A 25,826-nucleotide genomic window follows, 5' to 3' on the forward strand; every position below is an offset into this window, starting at 1 on the left:
ATATATATATATATATATATATATATATATATATATATATATATATATATATATATATATATATATATATATATATATAATACACATGAGAGGATGTTCTGTGCCTTAATATCTAACATATTCAGAAATTTGAGTAAGGGTACCGAGTGCAGTCTGGGGCCAGAGTTGGATATTGTCCTAATAGCAGCTTTGTGTTGAGTAATTAGAGGACGTAAATGATTTTGGGTAATAGAATTCCAAGCACAAATACCATAGTTAAGATAAGGATAGATGAGGGAGTAACGGAGCGTCACCAGGGCAGGGCGAGGTACATAATATCTGATCTTAGAAAGAATGCCAACAGTTTTTGAAACTTTTTTAGATATATTTAGAATGTGTCCCTGGAAATTCAGCTTGTGGTCAATGAGAACGCCAAGGAATTTGCCATCTATTTTGTTACAAATTTGGGTATTATTTATCCTGAGATTTATGCTTGTTGAGCTTGAACCCGTTGCTCCTCTTTCCTGTTACGTCTGACCTTTTGGAGAAATTGTCCGGATCAACATCCTCCAAATTGTTTAGTATTTTAAAGGTGTACCAAAATATATGTACCAAAGCCATACAACTTCACCATCTGGTCACCATTTCCCGTCACGCTGGGTGCAGTCGCACCTCCACAGATCTCCAGTATCATCTATTGATACTGGTGATGGCTCAAAAGGGCCACCACTTACGAGCAATTCATGCCCGTGCCACCTTTTGGGTGGCTTCATCTTCATCTTAACACATTCACAAGGGAGACATCTCCCGTCATGCAGGGTGCATTCGCACCTCCACAGATCTCCAGTATCAGCTTTTGATACTGGTAATGGCTTAAAATGGCCACCACTTACGGGCTATTCATGCCCGTGCCACCTTTTGGGTGGCTTAATCTTCATCAATCAATCAATCAGGAGTAACCACATTCATGGGAGACATCTCCCGTCACGTAGGGTGCAGTGGCACCTCCACCTCTAGAAGTGCCCTGAGTCGACTTTTGCGTGTTCCTATGAGTTGATTGAGCTCCTCTTTCTTTACCTTGTTAGAGCCGACAGTGACGCCAAGGTACCGATAGTGGTCAACCCATTCAAGTGTTACACCATTAATTTGCAGTTCTTCATTTGCTCTCCGCTTGTGATGGGAGTATGCCTTCGTCTTGTTTGTGGAGAGAGTGAAACCGAGCTCAATACATTTCCTTCCAAGGAGTTCAATGGACTGTTCAATTTTTCCCAAGGTGGGAGCTTGTATTAGGACATCATCTGCATATCCCACTTGTTGTGTTCCTTCCGGAAAATCAATATTTGCAATGGCGTTCATAAGTACATTGAATAGTGTAGGGCTTAAGACTCCGCCTTGGGGGGTCCCGAGTTCCATATTCATTGTTCTGGAGACTGCTCCATTGAAGCAAACCTTGGCTTTCCTTCCTGTGAGGTAGTCTTCAACCCATTTCATGAGTCTCCCCTTGACACCCATGCATGCAAGCTCGTCCAGGATCGCAATCCCCTGTGCTTTGTCGAAGGCTCCTTTGATGTCAACAAATACAGAGTACCTAGCCGTGTCATTAGCCAAGTAATTAACTATACAATTTGCTGTGCTCCGTCCTTTAACAAATCCATTGACCCCCTCCCGAAACGCTACGCTGGCTCTCTGTCCTCGCCGACAGTAGTGTTAGTGGCTCTCAGGTAAACTCAGATATATTTATTAACTTATTTATAATCAAAAAGATACATTGGATTGAGAATACATAACATTTGTGTTCTTATAATCTTACAAAGCCATTACACGCATAGCGTTTCGAGCTTCGAATGTTATTTTATATAGTCCGAAAATCTGTTGAATTAGAAATTATACAACATACCAAAACAATAAATATTAATAAATATTATGAATTTATATGTAGATTTTCAATAGTATGACAACTAGAGCTGGTAGAGGGAAGCCGATGCCAGGGTTGTGATCGGACACGTTGTAAACAGTGGAGGTCAGCTGTCACTGATGGTGGCAGAGTGACGCCTGTAGTTCATTATATTTAGCCACCCAGAGTGTTTTCTGGACAGGCGACAACCATGATTCACAGCCTCTTTATTATTAACTCGTCCGGGTAAGACATATTTTAATTTATGCCAGTTTTGATGTAGGATAAGGTCCGTCTAATTCCACGAAAAAAACATATTTTTACCCATAAATAATGTCACTTTATAACTAAATTAGATGAAACTAGGTGGCAGGTGACACTACAGGAGGACGACGAGCCAAGTGACAATGTTGTGGCTTTGGTAATTAGATGGTACCCAATTTCGTTATAAAATGACATTATTTCAGAGTAAAAATGTTTTTTTCATGTTCTACATTCAGCATCAACATTATAGTGGGTAAATGTCATATTTCTTCATTACTGACAGTCCAACTACTTGGGCTGGATGGTAGAGCGACGGTCTCGCTTCATGCAGGTCGGCATTCAATCTCAGACCATCCAAGTGGTTGGGACACCATTCCTTTCCCCCGTACCATCTCCAATCCTGATCCTGATTCCCTTCCCAGTGCTACATAGTCGTAATGGCTTGGCGCTTTCTCCTGATAGTTCGATTCGATTCATTACTGACGGGCTCGACAGCCGAGTGGACAGCGCTTGGGATTCATAGTTCTAAGGTTCCAGGGTTCAATCCCCAGTGGAGGCGGAAACAAGTGGGGGAGAGTTTCTTTCACCCTGATATCCCTGTTCACCTAGCAGTAAATAGGTACCTGGGAGTTAGACAGCTGCTACGGGCTGCTTCCTGGGGGGGAGGGTGACAAAAAGGAGGCCGGGTTGAGGACCGGGCCATGGGGACGTTAAGCCCCGAAATCATCTCAAGATAACCTCAAGATACAAAGCTAGGAGGCTTTGGGTAATTAGACTGATTGGTAGGTAAGAGTAATTAGGTGGGTAAGATAAGATGTAGGTAAGACCCCCAGAAATGGAAATGGTTATGCATACAGTAGTTTTTAATTATAATTAATTCATTGTCGGGAAACAGGCAGCCAGTTTATACATACAGTACTGTACATAATAGGCTTATTTGAGGTCCCCCCCCCTAACCCCCAGGGTTGAATTACTGACGCTCCCGATGTAACGGGGTGGGGGAAATGGCTCTCTTTAGTCCATTATTCCGCCCCCCCCCCCCGTTAACTAACAAGGAGGGGGGAAACAGCTCTCTTTTGTCCGGTATCCCGCCCCCAGTTAGTTAACTATTCTAGAGTTCCCTCAGAGTTCCTACTGCAAACTCTCTAGCTCAACACCTTGTAACCTAGGTATTTGATTACCTAGGTGCTACAACTACAAGGCGCCGTGACTTGATCAGCTACCCGCAACTCTAGAGAGAAAACTCTAGAACATTTCACTGCCCCAAACGTATAAGAGAACTGAAAGGGAAGAAATGGATAATGAAGTAATTAGTGAGGGTTTGGGGTGAGGGAGGTAGAGAGAGGAGGGAGCAGTAGGTGGGAGGAGTAAGGAGGGTCATCAGGTGAAAGGGAAAAGGGGGAGAGAGGCGGAGGGAGAGATGAATAGGAAGTGAGTAGGAGGTAGAGGTAGAAGGGTAGATAGGTAGAAGTAGAAGGGTAGATAGGTAGAAGTAGAAGGGTAGATAGGTAGAAGTAGAAGGGTAGATAGGGTAGAAGTAGAAGGGTAGATAGGTAGAAGTAGAATGGTAGATAGGTAGAAGTAGAAGGGCTGCCACCATGCATTTGGGTCAGTACATACTGACCCTAATCTACAAGCAGCTTTACTTGCTGCTTGTAGATTAGCTTGTAGATTTTGATATCTAGCCAAACACAATATACATGGCTCTTGTCAATATGGCTTCAGACCCAAAAAAAAGCACTAACGATGCACTTATTAGTATGATTAACTTGATTCATGCAGCTCTTAATAAAAATGAGTTCCCTGTTGGGTTATTTGTGGACTTACATTACATCATTATGGAGTCAGAGGACACTCCCTGCAATACCTCAAATCTTATCTTACTGACAGGCTTCAGTATGTTTGTGAATAATTCAATTTCTCTCACCCTACCCATCAACATCGGTGTTCCTCAGGGCAGCATACTTGGCCCTCTCCTCTTTCTCATCTACATTAATGACCTTCCAAATGCCTCCCAACACCTCAAATCAATTCTATTTGCTGACGACACAACCTTCATTTACTCCAGTTCTGACCCCCTTGCTCTAAATGCCACAGTAAATACTGAGCTAAATAAAGTCCATCTCTGGCTAACTGCCAACAAACTCACCCTTAACATTGACAAAACTTTCTATATTCTGTTTGGCAATTAATCCTCTAATCAAATAAATCTTAGGATAAACAATACCCAAATTTGTAACAACTTAGATGGCAAATTCCTTGGCGTTCTCATTGACCACAAGCTGAATTTCCTAGGGACACATTCTAAATATATAAAAAAAAAAAGTTTCAAAAGCTGTTGGCATTCTTTCTAAGATCAGATATTATGTACCCCGCCCTGCCCTGGTGACACTCTATTACTCCCTCATCTCTCCATATCTCAACTATGGTATTTGTGCTTGGGGTTCTACTACCCAAAATCATTTACGTCCTCTAATTACTCAACACAAAGCTGCTATTGGGACAATATCCAACTCTGGCCCCAGACATCACTCAGGTACCCCTACTCAAATCTCTGAATATGTTAGATATTAAGTCACTGCACATTCTCTCATGTGTATTATACATATATAAAACGCTGAACTGTAATGCCAATCCTGACCTCAAAAGCTTCATTAAAGGTTGTAACAGAACCCATGAGCACCACACCAGAAACAAATACAGTTTTGATATTCCAAGAGTACGACTTAGTCAAACTAGAAATGCTTTACAAATCAAGGGACTTCGAATGTGGAATCACCTTCCCAATTATGTTAAAGACTGTACCTTTCCCAACCAGTTTAAGATAAAAACTAAGTACCACCTAATTAACTCAATGTAACCTACCTCACCCCTAAATGTCAACCCATGTCTACGATTTTAAACAATGCTGTTTGTTGAGCAAATTGTATTTTTGTTTTTTTCTGCCATGTTCCCCCCCCACTTTTTTTAATTTTTTTTTTCTGATTTTTTCTCAACACAATTTATACTTTAATCTAAGTTAGTACTGTATTAAGTTTTAGTCTTAGGTGTTTTTCCTGCCCGAAACGCTTTGCGTAATAGTGACTTTAGGCATTGTATGTACAGTACTATCTCTATCTATAAATCCATCAACTTTTGTATTTCACCTTGTATGTATGTACTTTACCTGAATAAATAAACATTTCGGTCGATCAAAGCCAGTTGTCAACTCCAGACTGTTTTACACCAGCCATTTTACACCAGCTGAATAAAAGTACATCTTGGTGTTCATGACAAAAATTGCATTTAGTGATTCTAGCCATTTAAGGGTTAATATAAAGCATGGTTACAGGGATGTGTTCATGGAAAAGCACTGGAAGAGCGTCATCCCTCGATCTATCTGCGATTATTTCTTTGACGCTCAGAGGAAGGCTAATAACAATGAGGACATTCCACCAGTTATCACCACGCCACACCACTACCTCATCAGCGTGTTAAGAAGTAACCTCTTCTTTATTGCTGTTTGCATGACTGAAGGTAAGATATAAATCTGCATTTGATATTTGAGACTATAAATGTTTGCAGGTGCATTACTTTCTACACTAAAAAAAAAAAAAAACCCACTGCATTTAACATAATCTTGCAAACTTCATACATGCTCATACCTCTCTTGCAGTGTTAATTTAAATTGATATCCTAAATGTTATATTTTTAGACTAAGATTTAATGCTCTGGTGTATGTCCCTGTTTTTATCCACACTATGCATTTCATGATGTGGTTCTCGATATATGTTGAACTGCAGGAGGTACTTGTAGTCTGGTCATAGTTGAACTGTGAGAGCATTTACATGTTTACTGATATTGTTACTTCCTATGTATACCATATGTTTTGTTTGACACATTTAATTGTGATAGATAATGGATCTGCTAATTCCTGTTCACACTTTACTTTTCTCTAGCAGATTCATCCGATATTTCTTTTTTTATATGAATCCAATTCCTGAGATTCTTTATCATGTCTTAAAGTGCTTTGAACATATTCTGTTTATCATTCCAGTTCCACCTCTGTTTGTGATAGAGTTCCTTCATCGTGTGGTTGACACGTTTGAAGATTACTTTGGAGAGTGTACCGAGTCAATAATTAAGGAGCACTATGTAGTGGTCTATGAGGTAAGTTGTGGAATATAACTAGAATCAGTCAGTGATGTTATTGTTGTGGAAATTAGCATTAATATTTGTAAGCCATAAATTGTTGAGACTTCACTGTTTGTGAAGTGTTGCATAGTCATGGAGTACAGTAACCAGAGGTTTTACAGGAGGCTCTACCATCACTCAAACCCTTCACTCTTTCAAGCTTTGACTCTTCCCACCACATGACCCTTTCTTTTGTATGTTGTTCCACTCTTCACTTCTAGGATTCTGGTTATCTTCCTCTACCATGTGATTCTTTTAATTTCTTGGGCTGGCCGTAACAGCAATGATCTCGCTCCATGCAGGCTGCCATTCAATCCCCAACCGTCCAAGTGGTTGGACACCATTCCTTTCTCCCGTTCCATCCCAAATCCTTATCCTGACCCCTTCCAAGTACTATATAGTCGTTATGGCTTGGCGCTTACCTGCTTGATACCTGCTTGATGGGGTTCTGGGAGTTCTTCTACTCCCCAAGCCTGGCCCGGGGCCAGGCTTGACTTGTAAGAGCTTGGTCCACTAGCCTGTTGCTTGGAGAGGCCCACATATCCACCACAGCCCTGGTTCGTCTGGCATTCCTTGGAGAAAATTATCTAGTTTTCTCTTAAAGATGTCCACAGTTGTTCTGGCAATATTTCTTATACTTCGCTGGGAGGATGTTGAACAACTGTGGACCTCATATTTATACAGTGTTCTCTGATTGTACCTATGGCATCCCTGCTCTTCACTGGTTCTATTCTGCATTTTCTTCCATATCATTCACTCCAGTATGTTGTTATTTTACTGTGTAGATTTGGGACCTGGCCCTCCAGTATTTTCCATGTGTATATTATTTGATATCTCTCTCGTCTCCTTTCTAGTGAGTACATTTGGAGAGCTTTGAGACGATCCCAATAATTTAGGTGCTTCATTGCGTCTATGTATGCCATATATGTTCTCTGTATTCCCTTCATTTCAGCAATGAAGGGCATATTCAGCTTTGTCCTGATAGTTCCCTCCCTCCTTTAATTTCGCCATTGTGTCTCTTTCTTGTTAAATGATTCTCGAGCATTCTTCTAACATGTCCATACCACCTCATTTGATTGTTTTGCTTGCTCCACATTTAATTCCTCACCCCTCTCACTACTACCACATCTCTTGTACATTACTATACAATCCTCCACATATTTACTGTACTGGCTTGTATCAGGGGAGGGTTTAATACTATTTTTCTATTTATCAGCACAGCTCCCCCCCCCCCCCCCTGATGAAATAATATAATAACTAAAGTAATGATGACACTACAGTACTTACTGCTGCTGTTGTCAATCAATCAATGGACAATGGAGTGCACACTGGAGAGTCTCCTTGTATTTGTCTCGCGTATGGAGCAGGGGCTCAATGTCGCCTTATCTGGGGGAATCGGCTCAACTCTGGCCTATTTGTCATAAGTACACACCCCACTGAGCCACCGGACTTACCCACACTCTCCTTGCGTTGGGATAACCTTCCAGTTTGTACACGTAAAGTTCCTTTACACGGCTTCACCAAAAACATGTAGTTCCACTCTACTAAAGTTCCACTACACTCTTGGAGATCCATCATATAATCTTCACCAAACACGAAGCTCATACACGAACTTCTCCATACACAAACATGTAATTCCATTATTGTACCAAAATAACATTTTATCAAAACATAAATAAAATATATGTATATATACATATATATACATTATATATATATGTATATATATATGTATATATATATATATATATATATATGTATATATATATATATATATATGTATATATATATATATATATATATATATATATTAGTATATTTTGGTAGCAGTCTTTCCTGTAGACATATATTATTAAATATGACCGAAAAAGTAAGATTAATAATTCTAACACGAATTTTCTCAATCTTTCGTACATTACGCTTCACTGTTGGAGGTAAATAAAAAATCAATTCTCCAAAATTCATTTTTATTTCTAGTCTGACGCGACACGGGCGCGTTTCGTAAAACTTATTACATTTTCAAAGACTTTAGTTCACAAATACACAACTGAATAGAACTTACGTATCTCCGATTTTATATCTACATTTGAGTGAGGTGGAAGGGGTGATGTGGCATTAACACAAGACAGAACAAAATGTGGTATTAATAGGGTATTAATTTCATCAACACAAGACAGAACAAGAGTATTAATAGGGTATTAATTTCATCAACACAAGACAGAACACGAAACAATGGATATTGAATAGAAGTGTTTGTAGAAAGCCTATTGGTCCATATTTCTTGATGCTTCTATATTGGAGCGGAGTCTTGAGGTGGGTAGAATATAGTTGTGCAATAATTGGCTGTTGATTGCTGGTGTTGACTTCTTGATGTGTAGTGCCTCGCAAACGTCAAGCCGCCTGCTATCGCTGTATCTATCGATGATTTCTGTGTTGTTTACTAGGATTTCTCTGGCGATGGTTTGGTTGTGGGAAGAGATTATATGTTCCTTAATGGAGCCCTGTTGCTTATGCATCGTTAAACGCCTAGAAAGAGATGTTGTTGTCTTGCCTATATACTGGGTTTTTTGGAGCTTACAGTCCCCAAGTGGGCATTTGAAGGCATAGACGACGTTAGTCTCTTTTAAAGCGTTCTGTTTTGTGTCTGGAGAGTTTCTCATGAGTAGGCTGGCCGTTTTTCTGGTTTTATAGTAAATCGTCAGTTGTATCCTCTGATTTTTGTCTGTAGGGATAACGTTTCTATTAACAATATCTTTCAGGACCCTTTCCTCCGTTTTATGAGCTGTGGAAAAGAAGTTCCTGTAAAATAGTCTAATAGGGGGTATAGGTACCTCTGAAGAGACAACTAACACAACACCTATACCCCCTATTAGACTATTTTACAGGAACTTCTCTTCCACACTTCCACGCTTCCAACAGTGAAGCGTAATGTACGAAAGATTGAGAAAATTCGTGTTAGAAGTATTAATCTTACTTTTTCGGTCATATTTAATAATATATATATATATATATATATATATATATATATATATATATATATATATATATATATATATATATATATATATATATATATAATGTCGTACCTAGTAGCCAGAACTCGCTTCTCACCCTACTATGCAAGGCTCGATTTGTCTAATAAGCCAAGTTTTCCAGAAATAATAAATTTTTTCTAATTTTTTTCTTATGAAATGATAAAGCTAGCGATTTCATGATGTATGAGGTCAATATTTTTTTATTGGTGTTAAAATTAACGTAGATATATGACCGAACCTAACAAACCCTACCTAACCTACCCTAACCTATCTTTATAGGTTAGGTTAGGTTAGGTAGCTGAAAAAGGTAAGTTAGGTTAGGTAGGTTAGGTAGTCGAAAAACAATTAATTCATGAAAACTTGGCTTATTAAGCAAATCGGGCCTTGCATAGTAGGCTGAGAAGTGAGTTCTGGCTACTAAGTACGACATTATATATATATATATATATGTCGTACCTAGTAGCCAGAACGCACTTCTCATCCTACTATGCAAGGCCCGATTTGCCTAATAAGCCAAGTTTTCCTGAATTAATATATTTTCTCTAATTTTTTTCTTATGAAATGATAAAGCTAACCATTTCATTATGTATGAGGTCAATTTTTTTTATTGGAGTTAAAATTAACGTAGATATATGATCGAACCTAACCAACCCTACCTAACCTAACCTAATCTATCTTTATAGGTTAGGTTAGGTTAGGTAGCCGAAAAAGTTAGGTTAGGTTAGGTAGGTTAGGTAGTCGAAAAACAATTAATTCATGAAAACTTGGCTTATTAGGCAAATCGGGCCTTGCATAGTAGGCTGAGAAGTGCGTTCTGGCTACTAGGTACGACATATATATATATATATATATATATATATATATATATATGTCGTACCTAGTAGCCAGAACTCACTTCTGAGCCTACTATGCAAGGCCCGATTTGCCTAATAAGCCAAGTTTTCATGAATTAATTGCTTTTCGACTACCTAACCTACCTAACCTAACCTAACCTAACTTTTTCGGCTACCTAACCGAACCTAACCTATAAAGATAGGTTAGGTTAGGTTAGGTAGGGTTGGTTAGGTTCGGTCATATATCTACGTTAATTTTAACTCCAATAAAAAAAATTGACCTCATACATAATGAAATGGGTTGCTTTATCATTTCATAAGAAAAAAAATAGAGAAAATATATTAATTCATGAAAACTTGGCTTATTAGGCAAATCGGGCCTTGCATTGTAGGCTGAAAAGTGAGTTCTGGCTACTAGGTACGACATATATATATATATATATATATATATATATATATATATATATATATATATATAATAATATATAGTATATATATCTTCGAACGCTGATTGTTATATTGTTATATATATGTGTGTTCTCTGTAAACTGTAGCATTGCAATAAAACAAAACATACAAAAAAAATAATAGGGGTGGTAGGTGAAGAAAAGATTAGTGTTCAGTGAGAATCCACAAGGTCTTCTCTGAAAATTGTTTTCTTCTTCGAGGATGTGGGTCCCTGCAATTGCACCAGAGGTGCTACCCCTATACAGTACAGTGGTACCTCGGAATGCGAGTGTCTCTGTATGCGAGTTTTTCGGAAGACGAGCAGGATTTACTCCAAAAATATGTCTCGGAAGGTGAGGGTTACCTCGGGACGCAAGTTTGTTGATACGTGTACAGGCCGACTGGCGCGTGGTGGCATGGTGATCGCGCCTCAGTTTACCAGTGTCTCTTGTCCAGTGACTATCCCACCTAAATTCTTCACAAGGATTTACAGTTTTTTATCGGTTTTTTGGCCATTTGAGCATAAAAGTTGTCATTATATATCTTGCCATGGGTCTCAAAAAAGCCATTGGTAAGGTTCAACCTAAGAAAATAGCTGTGAGTAGAGGCAGTAGAGGATGTCCCTTCTTGATTAAGAAAATGTGTGAAGTATGGGAAGAACTGCAAAGTTTTGTTGAAAAAACTCACCCAGATAAAGCTGTAGCAGGCCGTTGCATTGACCTTTTAAATGATAATGTGATGTCTTACTACAGACAAGTGTTAAAATGTAGGGAAAAACAAGTGTCATTAGACAAATTCTTAGTAAAACAAGCAAGTCCTAGTGGTATGCAGGCAAAATGTGCCAGAGTGTGCATACCAGTGAAGTCCTCACTGCCTGATGTGATAATGGAAGGGGACTCCCCTTCCAAACAGTAACTCCTCTCTTCCTCCCACCTCCTCACCATCTTCCATACGCCTACAGCATTCAACAGCAAGGTAAGTAATAACTTGAACATAGTTTTGTAGGTTTATTTAGATGAATTAGGTATAAAAATTTAGTTTGATGTGGGGTTTTTGGGGTAGTCAGGAACGGATTAATTCATTTCCCTTTATTTCTTATGGGGAAATTAGCTTCGGAATGCGAGTTTTCGGAATATGAGGCGTCTCCAGGAACCAATTAAACTCTTAAACTGAGGTATGCCTGTATATATAAATATTATAAAATAAACCTGGGTGTGTATACCTGGGTTTAGTCCCTGGGCAGGATAGAAATGGTTGGGCACATTTTGTTTTATCTGATGCCTTTAGTCACCTGGCAGTCAAATAGGTACCTGGGAGTTAGGCAATTATTGTGGGTTGCATCCTAGGGAAGGTCAGTAGTTGACCATGGGGAGACCTTGGTAAATCTAAGTACAGTAACTTCAAGCTGATATTAATAAAGTTTTCGACTCGGCATCAGAAAATAACATGATGTTTAACAGTGATAAATTCCAGGTACTCAGGTACGGTAAAAATGAGGACCTTAAACATAATACTGAGTACAAAACACAATCAAATGTACCCATAGTAGGAAAACAGCATGTAAAGGATTTGGGAATAATAATGTCTGACGACCTAACGTTTAAGGAGCATAACCAAGCAAATATTGCGACAGCCAGAAAAATGATAGGATGGATTACGAGAACTTTCAAATCCAGGGATCCCATCACAATGGTTGTACTCTTCAAGTCACTTGTGTTGTCCCGTCTTGAGTACTGCTCAGTACTCACTTCCCCCTTCAGAGCAGGAGAGATTGCTGAAATAGAGGGAATACAGAGAACATATACGGCACGCATAGACGCAATAAAGCACCTAAATTATTGGGATCGTCTCAAAGCCCTCCAAATGTACTCACTAGAAAGAAGACGAGAGAGATATCAAATAATATACACCTGGAAGATACTGGAGGGCCAAGTACCAAATCTACACAGTAAAATAACAACGTACTGGAGTAAACGATATGGAAGAAAATGTAGAATAGAACCAGTGAAGAGCAGAGGTGCCATAGGCACAATCAGAGAACACTGTATAAACATCAGAGGTCCGCGGTTGTTCAACGTCCTCCCAGCAAGCATAAGAAATATTGCCGGAACAACCGTGGACTTTTTCAAGAGGAAACTAGATTTATTCCTCCAAGGAATGCCGGACCAACCGGGCTGTGGTGGGTATGTGGGCCTGCGGGCCGCTCCAAGCAACAGCCTGGTGGACCAAACTCTCACAAGTCAAGCCTGGCCTCGGGCCGGGCTTGGGGAGTAGAAGAACTCCCAGAACCCCATCAACCAGGTATCAACCAGTACAGGCTTCCTGTCTCCAATAATGGGAAGGTACTCCTTATTAAAGGGTAATAAGGTTCCCTTATTACCCTTATTACTTTATTAATGTACACCCTTATTACTTTATTTATGTACACTGTCGGTCAGTGTTCATGTTGATATAAATGGTGATTAAATAAACTCTCCTTTTATCACATGTGCCCCTTTTTAATGGCTTCTTATCTTTGATTTATATACTGTACTAATATACAGTACTGTGGTACAGCGAAGAGTGAATTACTCCCTAGAGCCAAGCTTGTAAAGTGTGTAAATGAGTTGTTTGTGTTTTATTTCTTATTTAGTTTAACATGGTTAATACATTTTTACATGAGAAATATTGAAGGGGAATTTCCCATCAATCCCTATTTGATGGGATTGAACTTGTACCTTCTGAGCTTCTCTGGCACAGGCAATCATATGACTTCGGTATTTTTTCATCATGCTGTATATCACGTGACATGATTTCACAGTGCAAATTTGCAAATTTGATTAACACTTTCAGCCTCACGGCGAAGGTAAAAAAAAAAGCGGTATGTGCTCACGGCGTTTTGCCGCGTAAGCGTAAAAACAAAAATGTGTGTACTCTTTTTACTCTCCTGACCTTAGTTCTCGAGCTACGTATTTCATTTTGGTACCAACGTGTTCGCAATAAAATTCTCTAGAAGAACATAAGTAAAAAAGTCACGAAACGTATAGGGATACCAGCACCAAATAAATAACTACGAAGATGACTCGCCGTGAGCGCCCAACAGCAACAAAATGTTTTTACTCTTGGGATTGTTATCACCTCCACACTTGTCCTACAGCGTTAATTTTGGTATCAGTGGACTCGCAATGAAATTCCCAACACGGTGATATGAATATAAGCGTACAATAATGATTGCAGCCCGCCCGCAAGAGTGTGGGAAGTGGTGAAATTGTTACCCGGTATCGGTGACGGGACGACACACGGCGCTTTGAAAGTTTATACTTATTTCACTCTCATGACATTATTATTCTATGTACATCATTCATTTTTGTGTCAATGTGTTCGCAATAGAATGTTCTATGAGCCCGTAGGTAAAAAAAAATCAACAAAGCGTAAGATAGAATAGCGCCAAATATAAAACAACGCTGGAACATATCAGTGAGTCAAACACACACGAAATATTTTTACTTTTGTTATGTTTGTGAACCTTTCATGAACTTATTGTACCATGCAGCCTATTGGTGAGAAAGAGAGCCTCATGGCGCGCAGTTTGAAACAAACCCAAAGTAAATCGGATAAAAATTGAATTTTATACAAATATTTTAAAAGAGGACATAAATTTATGTCCACTATGTGGGAGCGGGTAGGCGAAACAGGACGCTGGGAGGAGTCCTCATCCGCAGAAAGTGTTAATGTACAGTGTGTTGAAACTAACTGATTGGCTTTGTTTTCTCATGTTGAAACTTAATAATAGTTGTAAGAACATGCAGAATGTTATATACATCTTAAACTCCTCTCACTATGATTATTGACCATCTCTGTCTAATGGGTGCCTCCCCCACCTTACGAAGGAGAGAAATGAGTCACAATAATGGGGCTTAAATAAATAACCTGACTTCCTACACATAAATAAATTTAAGTGATATTTCAGTTCATCCTGGAGCCCTTATGGAATGTTGTTACTTTCATTTTCTGTTAGGTGAGATATAAAAAGAAAAATGGTGTAGTAGTTGATGACATGGTTCTGAAAACTGAGTTGGGTATTAGCTTAACTGCTCATTTTAGAATACAGTATAGCAATTGTCTTAGCTGCTCCTGTAAGAACATGGTAACTGATGAATGTGAATGATAGGATAATATAGCACAAAATGTTTACAGTGCAAGACTGTAAGTGGAACTTTTTTCAAGTGATGGAAATTTGTTGTATTTCAGCTGTTGGACGAGATGTTGGACAATGGATTTCCGCTGGCCACAGAGAGCAACATCCTGAAGGAGCTCATCAAGCCTCCAAACATCCTGCGCACCATTGCCAACACTGTTACAGGCAAATCAAAGTTAGTACAATATTTTGTATTTATTTCTGTTTTTTTTAAATCTTTCATTGAACTTAATATTTATTTTTTAAATAGTTTGTGCTTCTTGTCCCTTTTTTCAGCCCTCGTGCCCATCTCCAGTATGAAGTTGTAGCTCTTCATATTTCCCCTACCATTTCAATGTCATGTTGCATTTCTCCTTGCCGGAAACTTCTGGCTACAGTGGTTCCTTCCTCTACCCCACACATTCTGCCAAGGTTACACATTACTTTTTATACTGTAATTTTCAAAACCTAAGAATTTGCAAAGCTTATTACTACATTCTCCTTTATTTTGTATTCTACTTAAAGTTTCCAACATATTTAGTCTTCAGAATTTAGCCCCGTGAAATAATATGATAATAATAGGGGGTGGTGTATGTATAACGATTGTATATCAGATGTAGTAGTGGAAGATGTTAACCTTCTGGAAAATGTCAGTCTGATCGATAAGAACAGTTATTATATACATGTACAATTTTGACTGTACAGTATTCTGTACAATAGCATAAGTGTATGATGTATGATATTCGTATTTTGTTTAGTTTGATGAAGCCTTTGTTTTCTGTGATGTCTGTTAATGCTTAAGGCAGGTTTATTTGGATTGGTTAATATTCACAAACTATAAAGAGAGTTTACATTCATTTTGGAGTATTTATCGAGTGTTCATTATCTTTTTCTAATTATTCATTGTTATCTCTCAAATTCCAGAGAATATCGGTAAGTTTTTCTTTATTTGAAACCTGGAGTATAGTAGTGCGAGAGTAGGGAACGCGTGTACAACACACTGATGATATAAGTAATTTGACACCAAAGTTGAATATGCATAGTTTTTGTGTACAGTTAATTAGCATTAATACTGTACAAAGATGTTTTTTTGTTGTCATGCATTCATACCTCAGCAACATTTGCCAATTATTGTACCTGTAATGATTGTGGCTTTATTGTATTGCAATAGAGAACTCTTGCACAACTTGTATTATTATGGCTGTGTTGTATAGTCGAGAAAATTATCACTGACGTCACATTGTAGAGTGATTTGTTGAATGTGCTTGCACAAATCTAAAATTTATTTTATTTTGCACTAATATAAAATTTTCTTTTAAGAATTACTATAGTAAAACTGAGGACTATTACTAGCACTGATTTATTACTAAATTTGAGAGAATGAATTTGGCAATATGGTTTGGTTTGCTGGTACAGTATTTGAAATAAAAGCATAGACATGAGAAGATGGATAGTTGATAAAATAGGGAAACAAACCAAGATAAGGAACAAATCCATCATTGTATAGTATGGATGTTTGGAAAGGTTTCCATGCTGTATTAGCTAATTGTATGGGGTTTCACTCGTGTTTTAATCGCTGATCATACTGTATGAATGACATAATGGGCTTCTGTGCTGATGAGGCGGCTCAAGTATGGTTTACCCAAATTAGAGATGCTAACGGGACAGTGTTACAATTGGTGTATTTGGACGATGCTTTTACACTAGGCGTGTCAGGAAAGTAGTCTGGTAGAACTGAGAGTCAAGTTGTACTCTTCACTGTTTCAGTACATCTCGCCAGTTTTAGTCTTTGTGTAATTTATCATATTCAGTTAATTCTCCTAACAATTTATAGCTGGGAGATTTGTAATAACTTGCTAGCATAGTACTATATACATTTTTAATAATTTTTATTTTTGTTTGTTAGTGTAAGTGCCACTTTACCAACTGGGCAGCTTAGTAATGTGCCGTGGCGCCGCTCTGGTGTCAAGTACACGAACAACGAGGCGTACTTTGATGTCACAGAGGAAGTGGATGCTATTATTGATAAATCTGGGGCAACTGTTGCTGCTGAAATCCAGGGATATGTAAGTATAGTATACTTGAATTTCTCTGTTAATTCAAATTTTTGCAGTTTTGCCAGGGGAAAAATGAGCTATGAATTAATTAGGTGTTTACTTCCATGTTCCCTGTATTTCCTAGAGAACAATAAATGCACTCATTCTTTAGTAGATAATTGTATGGTGTTTATTATGAGGATATAATAATAATGATAATAATAAGGTAGATGTAGAAAGTGGTAATATGTCTGAGACAACAAGCTATAGTAAGCAAATGGTTTGACAAGGTGGAAAACCCTAGTATATAAGTGATACATTTATTTTTCTTATTTATTGATAGATTATATATACTGTACAGTGGAACCTCAGTACTCGAACAACTCCCAACTTGAACATTTCAACACACTGATGCTGTGTTCATGTACGGTATTCGTCCGTTTGCTTGGCACTCTCCATAAACATGTGTCCCTGATGCATTAGTTTTGCCATAGCTGTCGTTCCGTGTGCAACCTACTACACTTTTCTCTTGGATATTTTTGGTATTTTAAGTGTAAATGTCACCTAAGAAAGTTAATAATACAAGCCAAGCAAAAAGAAAATTGGTTAGAACCATGATAGAGATGAAGAAAGACCTTATAGCTAAGTACGAAAGTTGTGCCATGTCTGTTTTTGTTACCGAGTTTGGTACGTGTAAATCGACGATATCTACAATACTTAAAAATATAGAGGCAATCAAAGCAGCTGATGTTGCAAAAGGAGTGAAAGCAATAACAAAACAGAAATCGCAGACAATTGAAGTTGAGAAATTGTTACCGATTTAAATAAATAAATGACAGTTGGCTGGTGATACTGTATCTGAGCTCATCATTTACCTGGTTGATGGGGTTCTGGGAGTTCTTCTACTCCCCAAGCCCGGCCCGAGGCCATACTTGTGAGAGTTTGGTCACTAGGCTGTTGCTTGGAGCGGCCTGCAGGCCCACATACCCACATACCCACCACAGCCCGATTGGTCCGGCACTCCTTGGATGAATAAATCTAGTTTCCTCTTGAAAATGTCCACGGTTGTTTCGGCAATATTTCTTATGATTGCTGGGAGGGTGTTGAACAACCGTGGACCTCTGATGTTTATACAGTGTTCTTTGATTGTGCCTATGGCACCTCTGCTCTTCACTGGTTCTATTCTGCATTTTCTTCCATATCGTTCACTCCAGTACGTTGTTATTTTACTGTGTAGATTTGGTACTTGGCCCTCCAGTATCTTCCAGGTGTATATTATTTGATATCTCTCTCGTCTTCTTTCTAGTGAATACATTTGGAGGGCTTTGAGATGATCCCAATAATTTAGGTGCTTTATCGCGTCTATGCGTGCTGTATATGTTCTCTGTATTCCCTCTTTCAGCAATCTCTCCTGCTCTGAAGGGGGAAGTGAGTACTGAGCAGTACTCAAGACGGAACAACACAAGTGACTTGAAGAGTACAACCATTGTGATATATATATGTATACTTTAATGTTTTATTGTTATTTCTTTACAGATTGATTGCTGTATAAAGTTATCTGGAATGCCAGACCTCACCCTAACATTCATTAACCCACGGCTCTTTGATGACGTCTCGTTTCATCCATGTGTGCGGTTGAAACGCTGGGAAGTAAGTTTACTTTTCCAAGCTGGTATACAAGTATATATAGTAAGTTACTTTACAAAGTGATTTACACTAATTCCTATAATATATATTTCGGCATGTATTTATATACCCTGTATTGGGCTAAGCACCAAGAGGCATGTACAGTAGTATGTGGTTTAAAGTCCAGCAACAGTATAATAATAATAATTTATTGTCGGGACAGGCAGCCAGTGTGTATATACATGTTAGGCTTATATTGAGATTGAACTGGTGCAAGATGTGATCTGTCTTTGTGCCTTCTTTTCTGTTATGGAGTGATTCCAATGAAGAGCAGCCCTTGATTGCCTTTAGTGAAAATAGAGAGAGCAGGATCGTAATTGACCTAGTGCCTGAAATGTTGTGTATAATTTGTGGCTTTATATAATGTACAAATTCTGTAGCTGCTAATTAACCAATGTAACGGATTCCTATGTACTTTTTGTAAATAGTTATTATTGTTTCAATAATAAGTTCTGGTTGTTTAGTTCCAAAACTTTTCAGTCTGTTACTATCTAATAACTTCAAGTGCAGACATGAAAAGTTTTTTTAGAAGGCATCTGATCAGCCAGGTTGAGATGGTATGTTGGTTTGTTGACTTCATCCTGATGACAGGTAGTCACTAGGTTTGCCTGACTGCAACAATTATTCTCACTACTCTATTAGTTATGTGTAATATTAATAATTTAATTAAAAAAAAATATTGCATTCTTAGAACTTATGGGAGAAATTTAGTTTTGTAATAAAGGAAAATTTAGTAGTTATTGGAATTATGACATTGGTATCTAATGTTTCTTTATTTTCCAGTCAGAAAGAGTGCTATCTTTCGTCCCTCCAGATGGCAACTCGCGTCTCTTGTCCTACCACATCAGCTCACAGTCGATTGTTGCCATTCCTGTATACATAAGACACAATATATCTTTCCGAGATGTAGGCGGAGGAAGATTAGACATCACTGTAGGACCAAAGCAAACCATGGGACGAGCGGTATGTGATGAATTCTGACCCCTTTTTAGTATAAGTGGTAACATTCGTGGTCTGGTATTCCTAGCACATCCATCTCATGTTTTGTGATTGGTAGTGTACCTGTACATGTATTGCCAGTAGACATTATTACAATATTTCTAATTTTTATGGAGTGGCAAGGCATTGCCTAAAAATTTGTACTGTAATATAGTAATATATTTTTTACTATAAAACCTTTAAAATGTCTTATATCATTCACAATATAAGTTTCATAAACAAGCACACCTACATTCCAGATATAGTGCTCCTTATGAATTGTTATATACCTGCACCTTACATATACAGTAATTAAATTTACTACCTTCTTGCTGACTGCTTTTACTCAGTATTATCCCTTAAAATATCATGTACAGTATTGTTCACACTTACTCTCCGCTTCCTCACACACTGTCCCCATATCCATCCGCCTCTCCTCAAGTACACACACTTCACCAATCTACCATAGGTTATTCGTTCAACATATTCACACCATCTCAGTATGCTTTCTTCACTCTTATTGATTTTTGCTCTCCACATCTTTGACATTTTTATGTCTTACACTTAACACCAGAAAAGCATTCAAGATTGTCCATTTCTATTACTCTTAACTCTTGATTTCTCATGTTCATATCACACCATTAACTTGCAACCACAAGATTTTGCATGACAACTCTATTATACAAGCTTTTGGTTGCATCTATTCCTATTTTGTTTTCCCAACCACAGCTTTCAGCACTACACTATTCATATGCATTTCGCATGCAATTTCCTTCTCTCTTCACCACCATAACTTGATTTATATCGACATTGTATTAAGTCTTCTCTTGTGCAGCAAGTACAGTACAGTAATTTTCAGCAAGTCTAAATCACTTTGCTAAAAAACTATCTAGTTACATAAATTTTGCTCATATTTGGCCTATATACTGTACAAGGTTTACACTGTACATTTCTTTTATATTCTTACCTTAATCGTCCTCTTGACCCCATCGCTGTACATAGTGAACCACCAAGGTGACATCACACTACTATAGGTCTTCACCTACATTAATACCAAAGACAGACATTGCTACCTTATATAACAAATTTTCACATCATTTAACAGAACTTGGCCAACTTTACACATGCTCACCACTCTTCTGGGTCCTCTGTTAATTTGATAAGTCTTTCAGTCACTTTATATATGCTTTTTCCAGTTATGCATATTACATTAATGCCTCTCTGATTCTTGCACTTACTATATTCTTCTTTATCTTTATACAGTGGTACAATCACAGCTCTTCATTAAACTACTGTAAAAAATGAACGGTTTTTAATTGCCATGTTAAATGTATGAAGAATTGTGAGTGGATGCCATGGACTACTGATATTCATGTTGGAACCTGCTCTTGCACAAGACAGTACATATATGACTTATTACTTGTAGTCACTATTTGGCTGATTAATAGGTACATATGTGGTATATGTGAAGTTATATTTTGTTTTTAAGGTAAAAACTCTTCCTATAGATTTGCTAAACACCAGTTTTCATATTAGGAATTTCTTTTTCAGTTTTATTAAACAATAGAGATTTTATACAATATCCCGAGTTACTTTACAATTTATTTAAATATTTTGGTTTTGTTTTATTATTTTTATAAAACTGTAATATCAATAGTAGGTATAGGTTAAGTAATAATTGTAATTAAGAAGCAATAAGATGCTTATCTTAACATACTAAGAAGGTTAGGTTAGGTCGGTGTTTTCTATTAAGCTTTTCAAGGTAAACTAAAATATTCACAATAAATTAGTATGTCGCATATGCTACTTATTAATAAGCCAATATTGACTATAAGCAAGTGCGAGAACGGGTTGCATGTAGGTACTGTACATTTTGGGTAAATATTTTAATGTGAATGTTTCTCCATTAGATCCAGCCTGTTATATATTGTATTATGCCTGTAGTAGTGTTGTACCTGGATTGGGTTCTGGGAGTTATACTCCTCCAAGCCTGGCCTGGGCTTGACTTGTGAGAGCTTGGTCCAACAGGACTGTTACTTGGAGTGACCCACCCCAAGCAACAGTTTTATTATATGGTGTGTCTAAACCACATAATATTCAGTTTTATTATTGGGTTTGTCTAAATTTGGCAAGAAAAGCATAAGTTGTTAAGTAAGGTAAAGTGCCAAGCCAGTATGACTATACAGTACTGTATAGCACTTTGAAGGAATATAATGACTAAGAACTAGGATATGAGGGGTAGAGTGCCCAGTCACTTCAAGGATCATATGTTGACCTGCAAAAATGCTACCAGTCTTTATGCTACCCAACCACAAAGTGTAGACACACACAGTTGGAAATTGTTGCATATTTTTTTAAGGCTGCTACATTCTTTCTAGGTTGAAGGGGTAGTGTTGGAAGTACCAATGCCAAAGTGTGTCTTGAATTGCAACCTGACAGTCTCTCAGGGGAAGTATACATTTGACCCAGTTTCAAAGGTGCTAGCGGTGGGAACTAGGACGCATAGATCCAACAAAATTACCCAATATGCGTGGAAATGTAAGTAGGCCTAATCATTATTAATTTCCTAAGGATTAACTTACATATTATACAGTTAATTTATCTTCATAGATAGCCTTGAATTTAGATGTCCATCTTTTACAATCACTGTTTACAGTACAGTACTTACTCCAGTGTTGCCTTAGTGATCAAGGATTCTGTTAAATTAACCAACCTTTAAAAGACTTAGTATAGTGTTGTATTTTTCGAATGTTTAGAAATAAAGCTCTTTTGCTTGAGTACCTTAAGATAAAATACATTTGTAAGTATTTACTGATATCCTTGCCTAAATCTGAAAAGTTTAGATTAAATTGTATAACTAACAAGAGGAGCTTGTGCTATTTTCAAGTCTCCTTGCACAAGTCTGGGGAATGCATGCATATGACTAATGTTGCTGCCTAGTTTGGTGGGTGTGGAGCAAGATTAGTAACTTTACCTGACTTGCCATAGATGTAAACTGCCTTGTATAGAGACTTATTGGCCTCTTCTTGAATCACTTGATTATAAAAAGACTATTGATACATTCATACAAATATGTCTGTAATACTAAGAATTGTCACTAGCTTCACAAGATTGTCACTTGCTTAGCTAAATAAACTTTGGGGTTCAGTTCCTGAACCCATTATGTGTGTCTGTAACCCTTTCCACTACTACCCACAAGATGGGTATGGGGTGCATAATAAATAAATGGGGAAAGAAGCTTGTTATTGAAGTGAAAGGCTAGGTTAGGAGCAAGACGTGTGGGTGTGTCATTCCCTTGTATCTGGATGTGAAGTGCTGGTGTGGCAGTTACAACAGTGAAGATGGAGTCCTAGGATCATTTATAGTATTAAGAGTGCAAATAGGAGGAATGATAGTCATAAAAAGAGGTGCAAAAGTTGGTGAATTGCAAGATTGCAGAGATAGTTTGTGTGTTGAACATTTTGTGTGTATGATAAAATTCGGGAAGGGCAATACAATGGGGAAATCTGATGAGTGAGTCTGAGCAACATACAAAAAGTGACAAAGAAGACGACTTAGTTAAGGAGTGAATAACAGTTTGTATTCTGCCACTTTCAGAGGTATAAAATCAATTGAGAAAGATATGACAGACTCTATGGTCTCAATTGTGTCAGACAATTGAGAAACACAAACCGAAGCCTCTGTGGTACAGGTTGGCTCCCATATCTCTGAAAGCAGCAGAATAGCTTGCTCAAAGTATAGTTTTCACCTATAATTTACAATAAGCATTTTATACCTAGTCTGTGACATGTTGGAGATCCTACCAATTCTTAGTGATGTACAGTAATGTCCACATTTGAGATCATGCATTATGATTAGACGAGTCACATTTGAATATCCTTAGTCCACTTTAACAATATTTCTTGTCTTCTCTATCCAAATGAAAGTTAAGAATGGTAATCATGATAAGAGGTGATAATAATTTAGACATTTGTTATGCTTCAGATGAGTGTACAAAGTGGCGCTCCTTCCCCAGAAAGTAATCCAACAATAAATGTAAGTATCATAGCTGTTCACTGTACAAGTTTCAGAAATTGTGGAATTTTCTAAGTTGCCTGAAAGTATCAAAGTTTTAAAGCCAACTATTATATTTATAAATGAGGTTATCAAAGTATAGTCTATTTATTGTAGAATATTAATTAGAGAATGAAGTAAAGTTACGAAGCAATTGCTGCAGGAAAAAATCAATTATACAGCTGTAGTTACTAAATGTGAAAGAATGTTATAGTGTGTATATATATACCAGGAGGTAGGAATATGGAGGCTTGCTGAGATTGGGCACAAGTTCATGTTCAGCCATACTATATTGGCTAGGGGGGGGGGGAAAACAATGAGAACTTGTCTAAGGTAGGTGGGGAGGGTATTGTTGTTATGAGCATGTTGTTTATATTTAAACATTCATCTGTAAATTTGAATCATTAAAAAGTACAATAATAAATTCTGATGGTTTCACCTTGGATTGTAGACCTCCTTACAACTCCAGAGTTGTATACAATCCATAGGTGCAATTGATATAAATCCATAGAGCACAATAACTAATAACTGATCAATTTATGTTAAAACTTATGAATGGCCCAATAAATTATTGCTTTACAAGTATTAGCTTTCAGAAACTTGAATTCATGTTAACAAAAAAAAAATTACTTCTTATAAAGTAAAACTGTTAACTAAGCAGTACTAACTACTTAGTTTACTAAGTAGTTTACTGAGTTAACACTACTGTATTTATGAACTTTTACATAACATTACAATCATGTCATCAAGTTTTTAATGTTTCGTCCTCTAGGTACAGTTCACCATCACGCAGCTGGCTTTGTCAGGCCTCAAGGTCAACCGCCTTGACATTTATGGAGAGAAATACAAGCCATTCAAGGGTGTCAAGTACATCACCTAAGGCTGGTCGCTTTCAGGTCCGCACATAAGCAATTAATGTGTCGTTGAAGAGAATTAATGATCTGTAGACTAATGATGGGAATAAGTTTAATATTCTCATGTTTCCATTTTTTTTTTAAGTTTAGAGAATTAAAGTGCAAATTTATATAACTTAAAGCAAAAATTCATATGTACAGCACTGTTTCAACCATTTGTTGCAACAAGGTTTTATATTTGTAAATTATCTGCAGAATAGTTAGTATAAATATATATATTCCTTGTCTTTATACTCATGTTGGTGCATATTTAATATATCCTTAACAAATATTTATTTTGAATTTACTTAAAACATTATAAAATATTTAAATGTTGAAAAGTTCCTGTATACTGAAATGTTTGGATACTTCCCAGTAACTTGGATTCTATGGCTGAATCCAAAAAGAAATCTGATACTTTCCAAAACAAATTGCAGACCAACAGCAAGATGTCATGTACATAAGTCTTGATTGGTTTTGTATAAAGAACATTGCACCAAAGAAGGCTTAGTCATTGATGCATACAGCTATTTCAATACTGTAATAAAGTTGGTATTATGCTGCAATACATTCCAACCTCAAATTTTAGTTAAGGATCTAATGGGGGGGGGAAAATCGGTGTTCCAAGACCAACAATTAGTATATAAAAACACATCTTTGGTAGATTTTTTTTTGGGGGGGGGGATAGAAAACTCGACAGGTATGTTTAAAACCAAATTCTACGATTTTGAATTTTTAGTTTGCAGAGCTGGGCAGGATGCATCAGAGGTTCAAATGTAAAGCACTTAAATAATTTTGTTTATTCCCTGCTTAAATTGTGGCAGTTAAACCTTGGTCAACTGGAAACTGGGCTGTTGTTTTATGGGAGGGGTTGGTGGATCGCCTCGTGCATTGGCTAGGTGAGTGAGTTTAGGTAGATTATAAATATCTAGATAGCCTATGGAAGGAGCTGGATAAATAAGCCTTAGTACAGACTTCACCTTATGGTTTCACGTAGTTGGAGACATGAAGCATCTGTAAAATTATTACCATGGAAGAGTCAGATATAAAAATCTACCAGTGAGTGCAATTTTAATATATTCTTATTGCCTTAAAACAATACTGAATGTTTAAGTTTCATTAGTTATATTTGATTATACAAATAACCATATTAATCAAATATGTTCTTTAATATTGTGTAACATTTTAATCTTAATTTTATTTTTAATTTGCTTTAAATAAAAAGCTGTCATAAATCCCCATAAAGTCTGAATGAGGATAGAAGAATTATTAGCTATAAAACCTTATTATTATTGCTTGTGCAAATAAAACTACAAAATAAAACGAATTGTGATTATCATTTCAATCAGGGCATCTGTATTGCTTAACTGAAATTACAAGAGTTCTAGTACTTCCAGGC

At 37.3% G+C, this 25,826-nt stretch overlaps 1 protein-coding gene across 1 annotated transcript; it reads left to right on the plus strand.

The window, feature by feature from the left end:
- Positions 1-1,961: 1,961 nt before the first annotated feature.
- On the plus strand, positions 1,962-25,754 carry LOC123755850 (AP-3 complex subunit carmine). The gene is given in 12 exon segments (XM_045738743.2): positions 1,962-2,119; positions 5,469-5,653; positions 6,174-6,286; positions 14,856-14,977; positions 16,688-16,847; positions 18,354-18,467; positions 19,287-19,466; positions 21,860-21,967; positions 21,969-22,019; positions 23,466-23,516; positions 24,307-24,411; positions 24,413-25,754. Coding segments are annotated over 12 exon segments (1,254 nt in total). The 5' UTR covers positions 1,962-2,084; the 3' UTR covers positions 24,443-25,754.
- Positions 25,755-25,826: the final 72 nt, after the last annotated feature.

This window comes from Procambarus clarkii, chromosome 43 (assembly GCF_040958095.1).
Source record: "Procambarus clarkii isolate CNS0578487 chromosome 43, FALCON_Pclarkii_2.0, whole genome shotgun sequence".
Taxonomy (NCBI): Eukaryota; Metazoa; Arthropoda; class Malacostraca; order Decapoda; family Cambaridae; genus Procambarus; species Procambarus clarkii.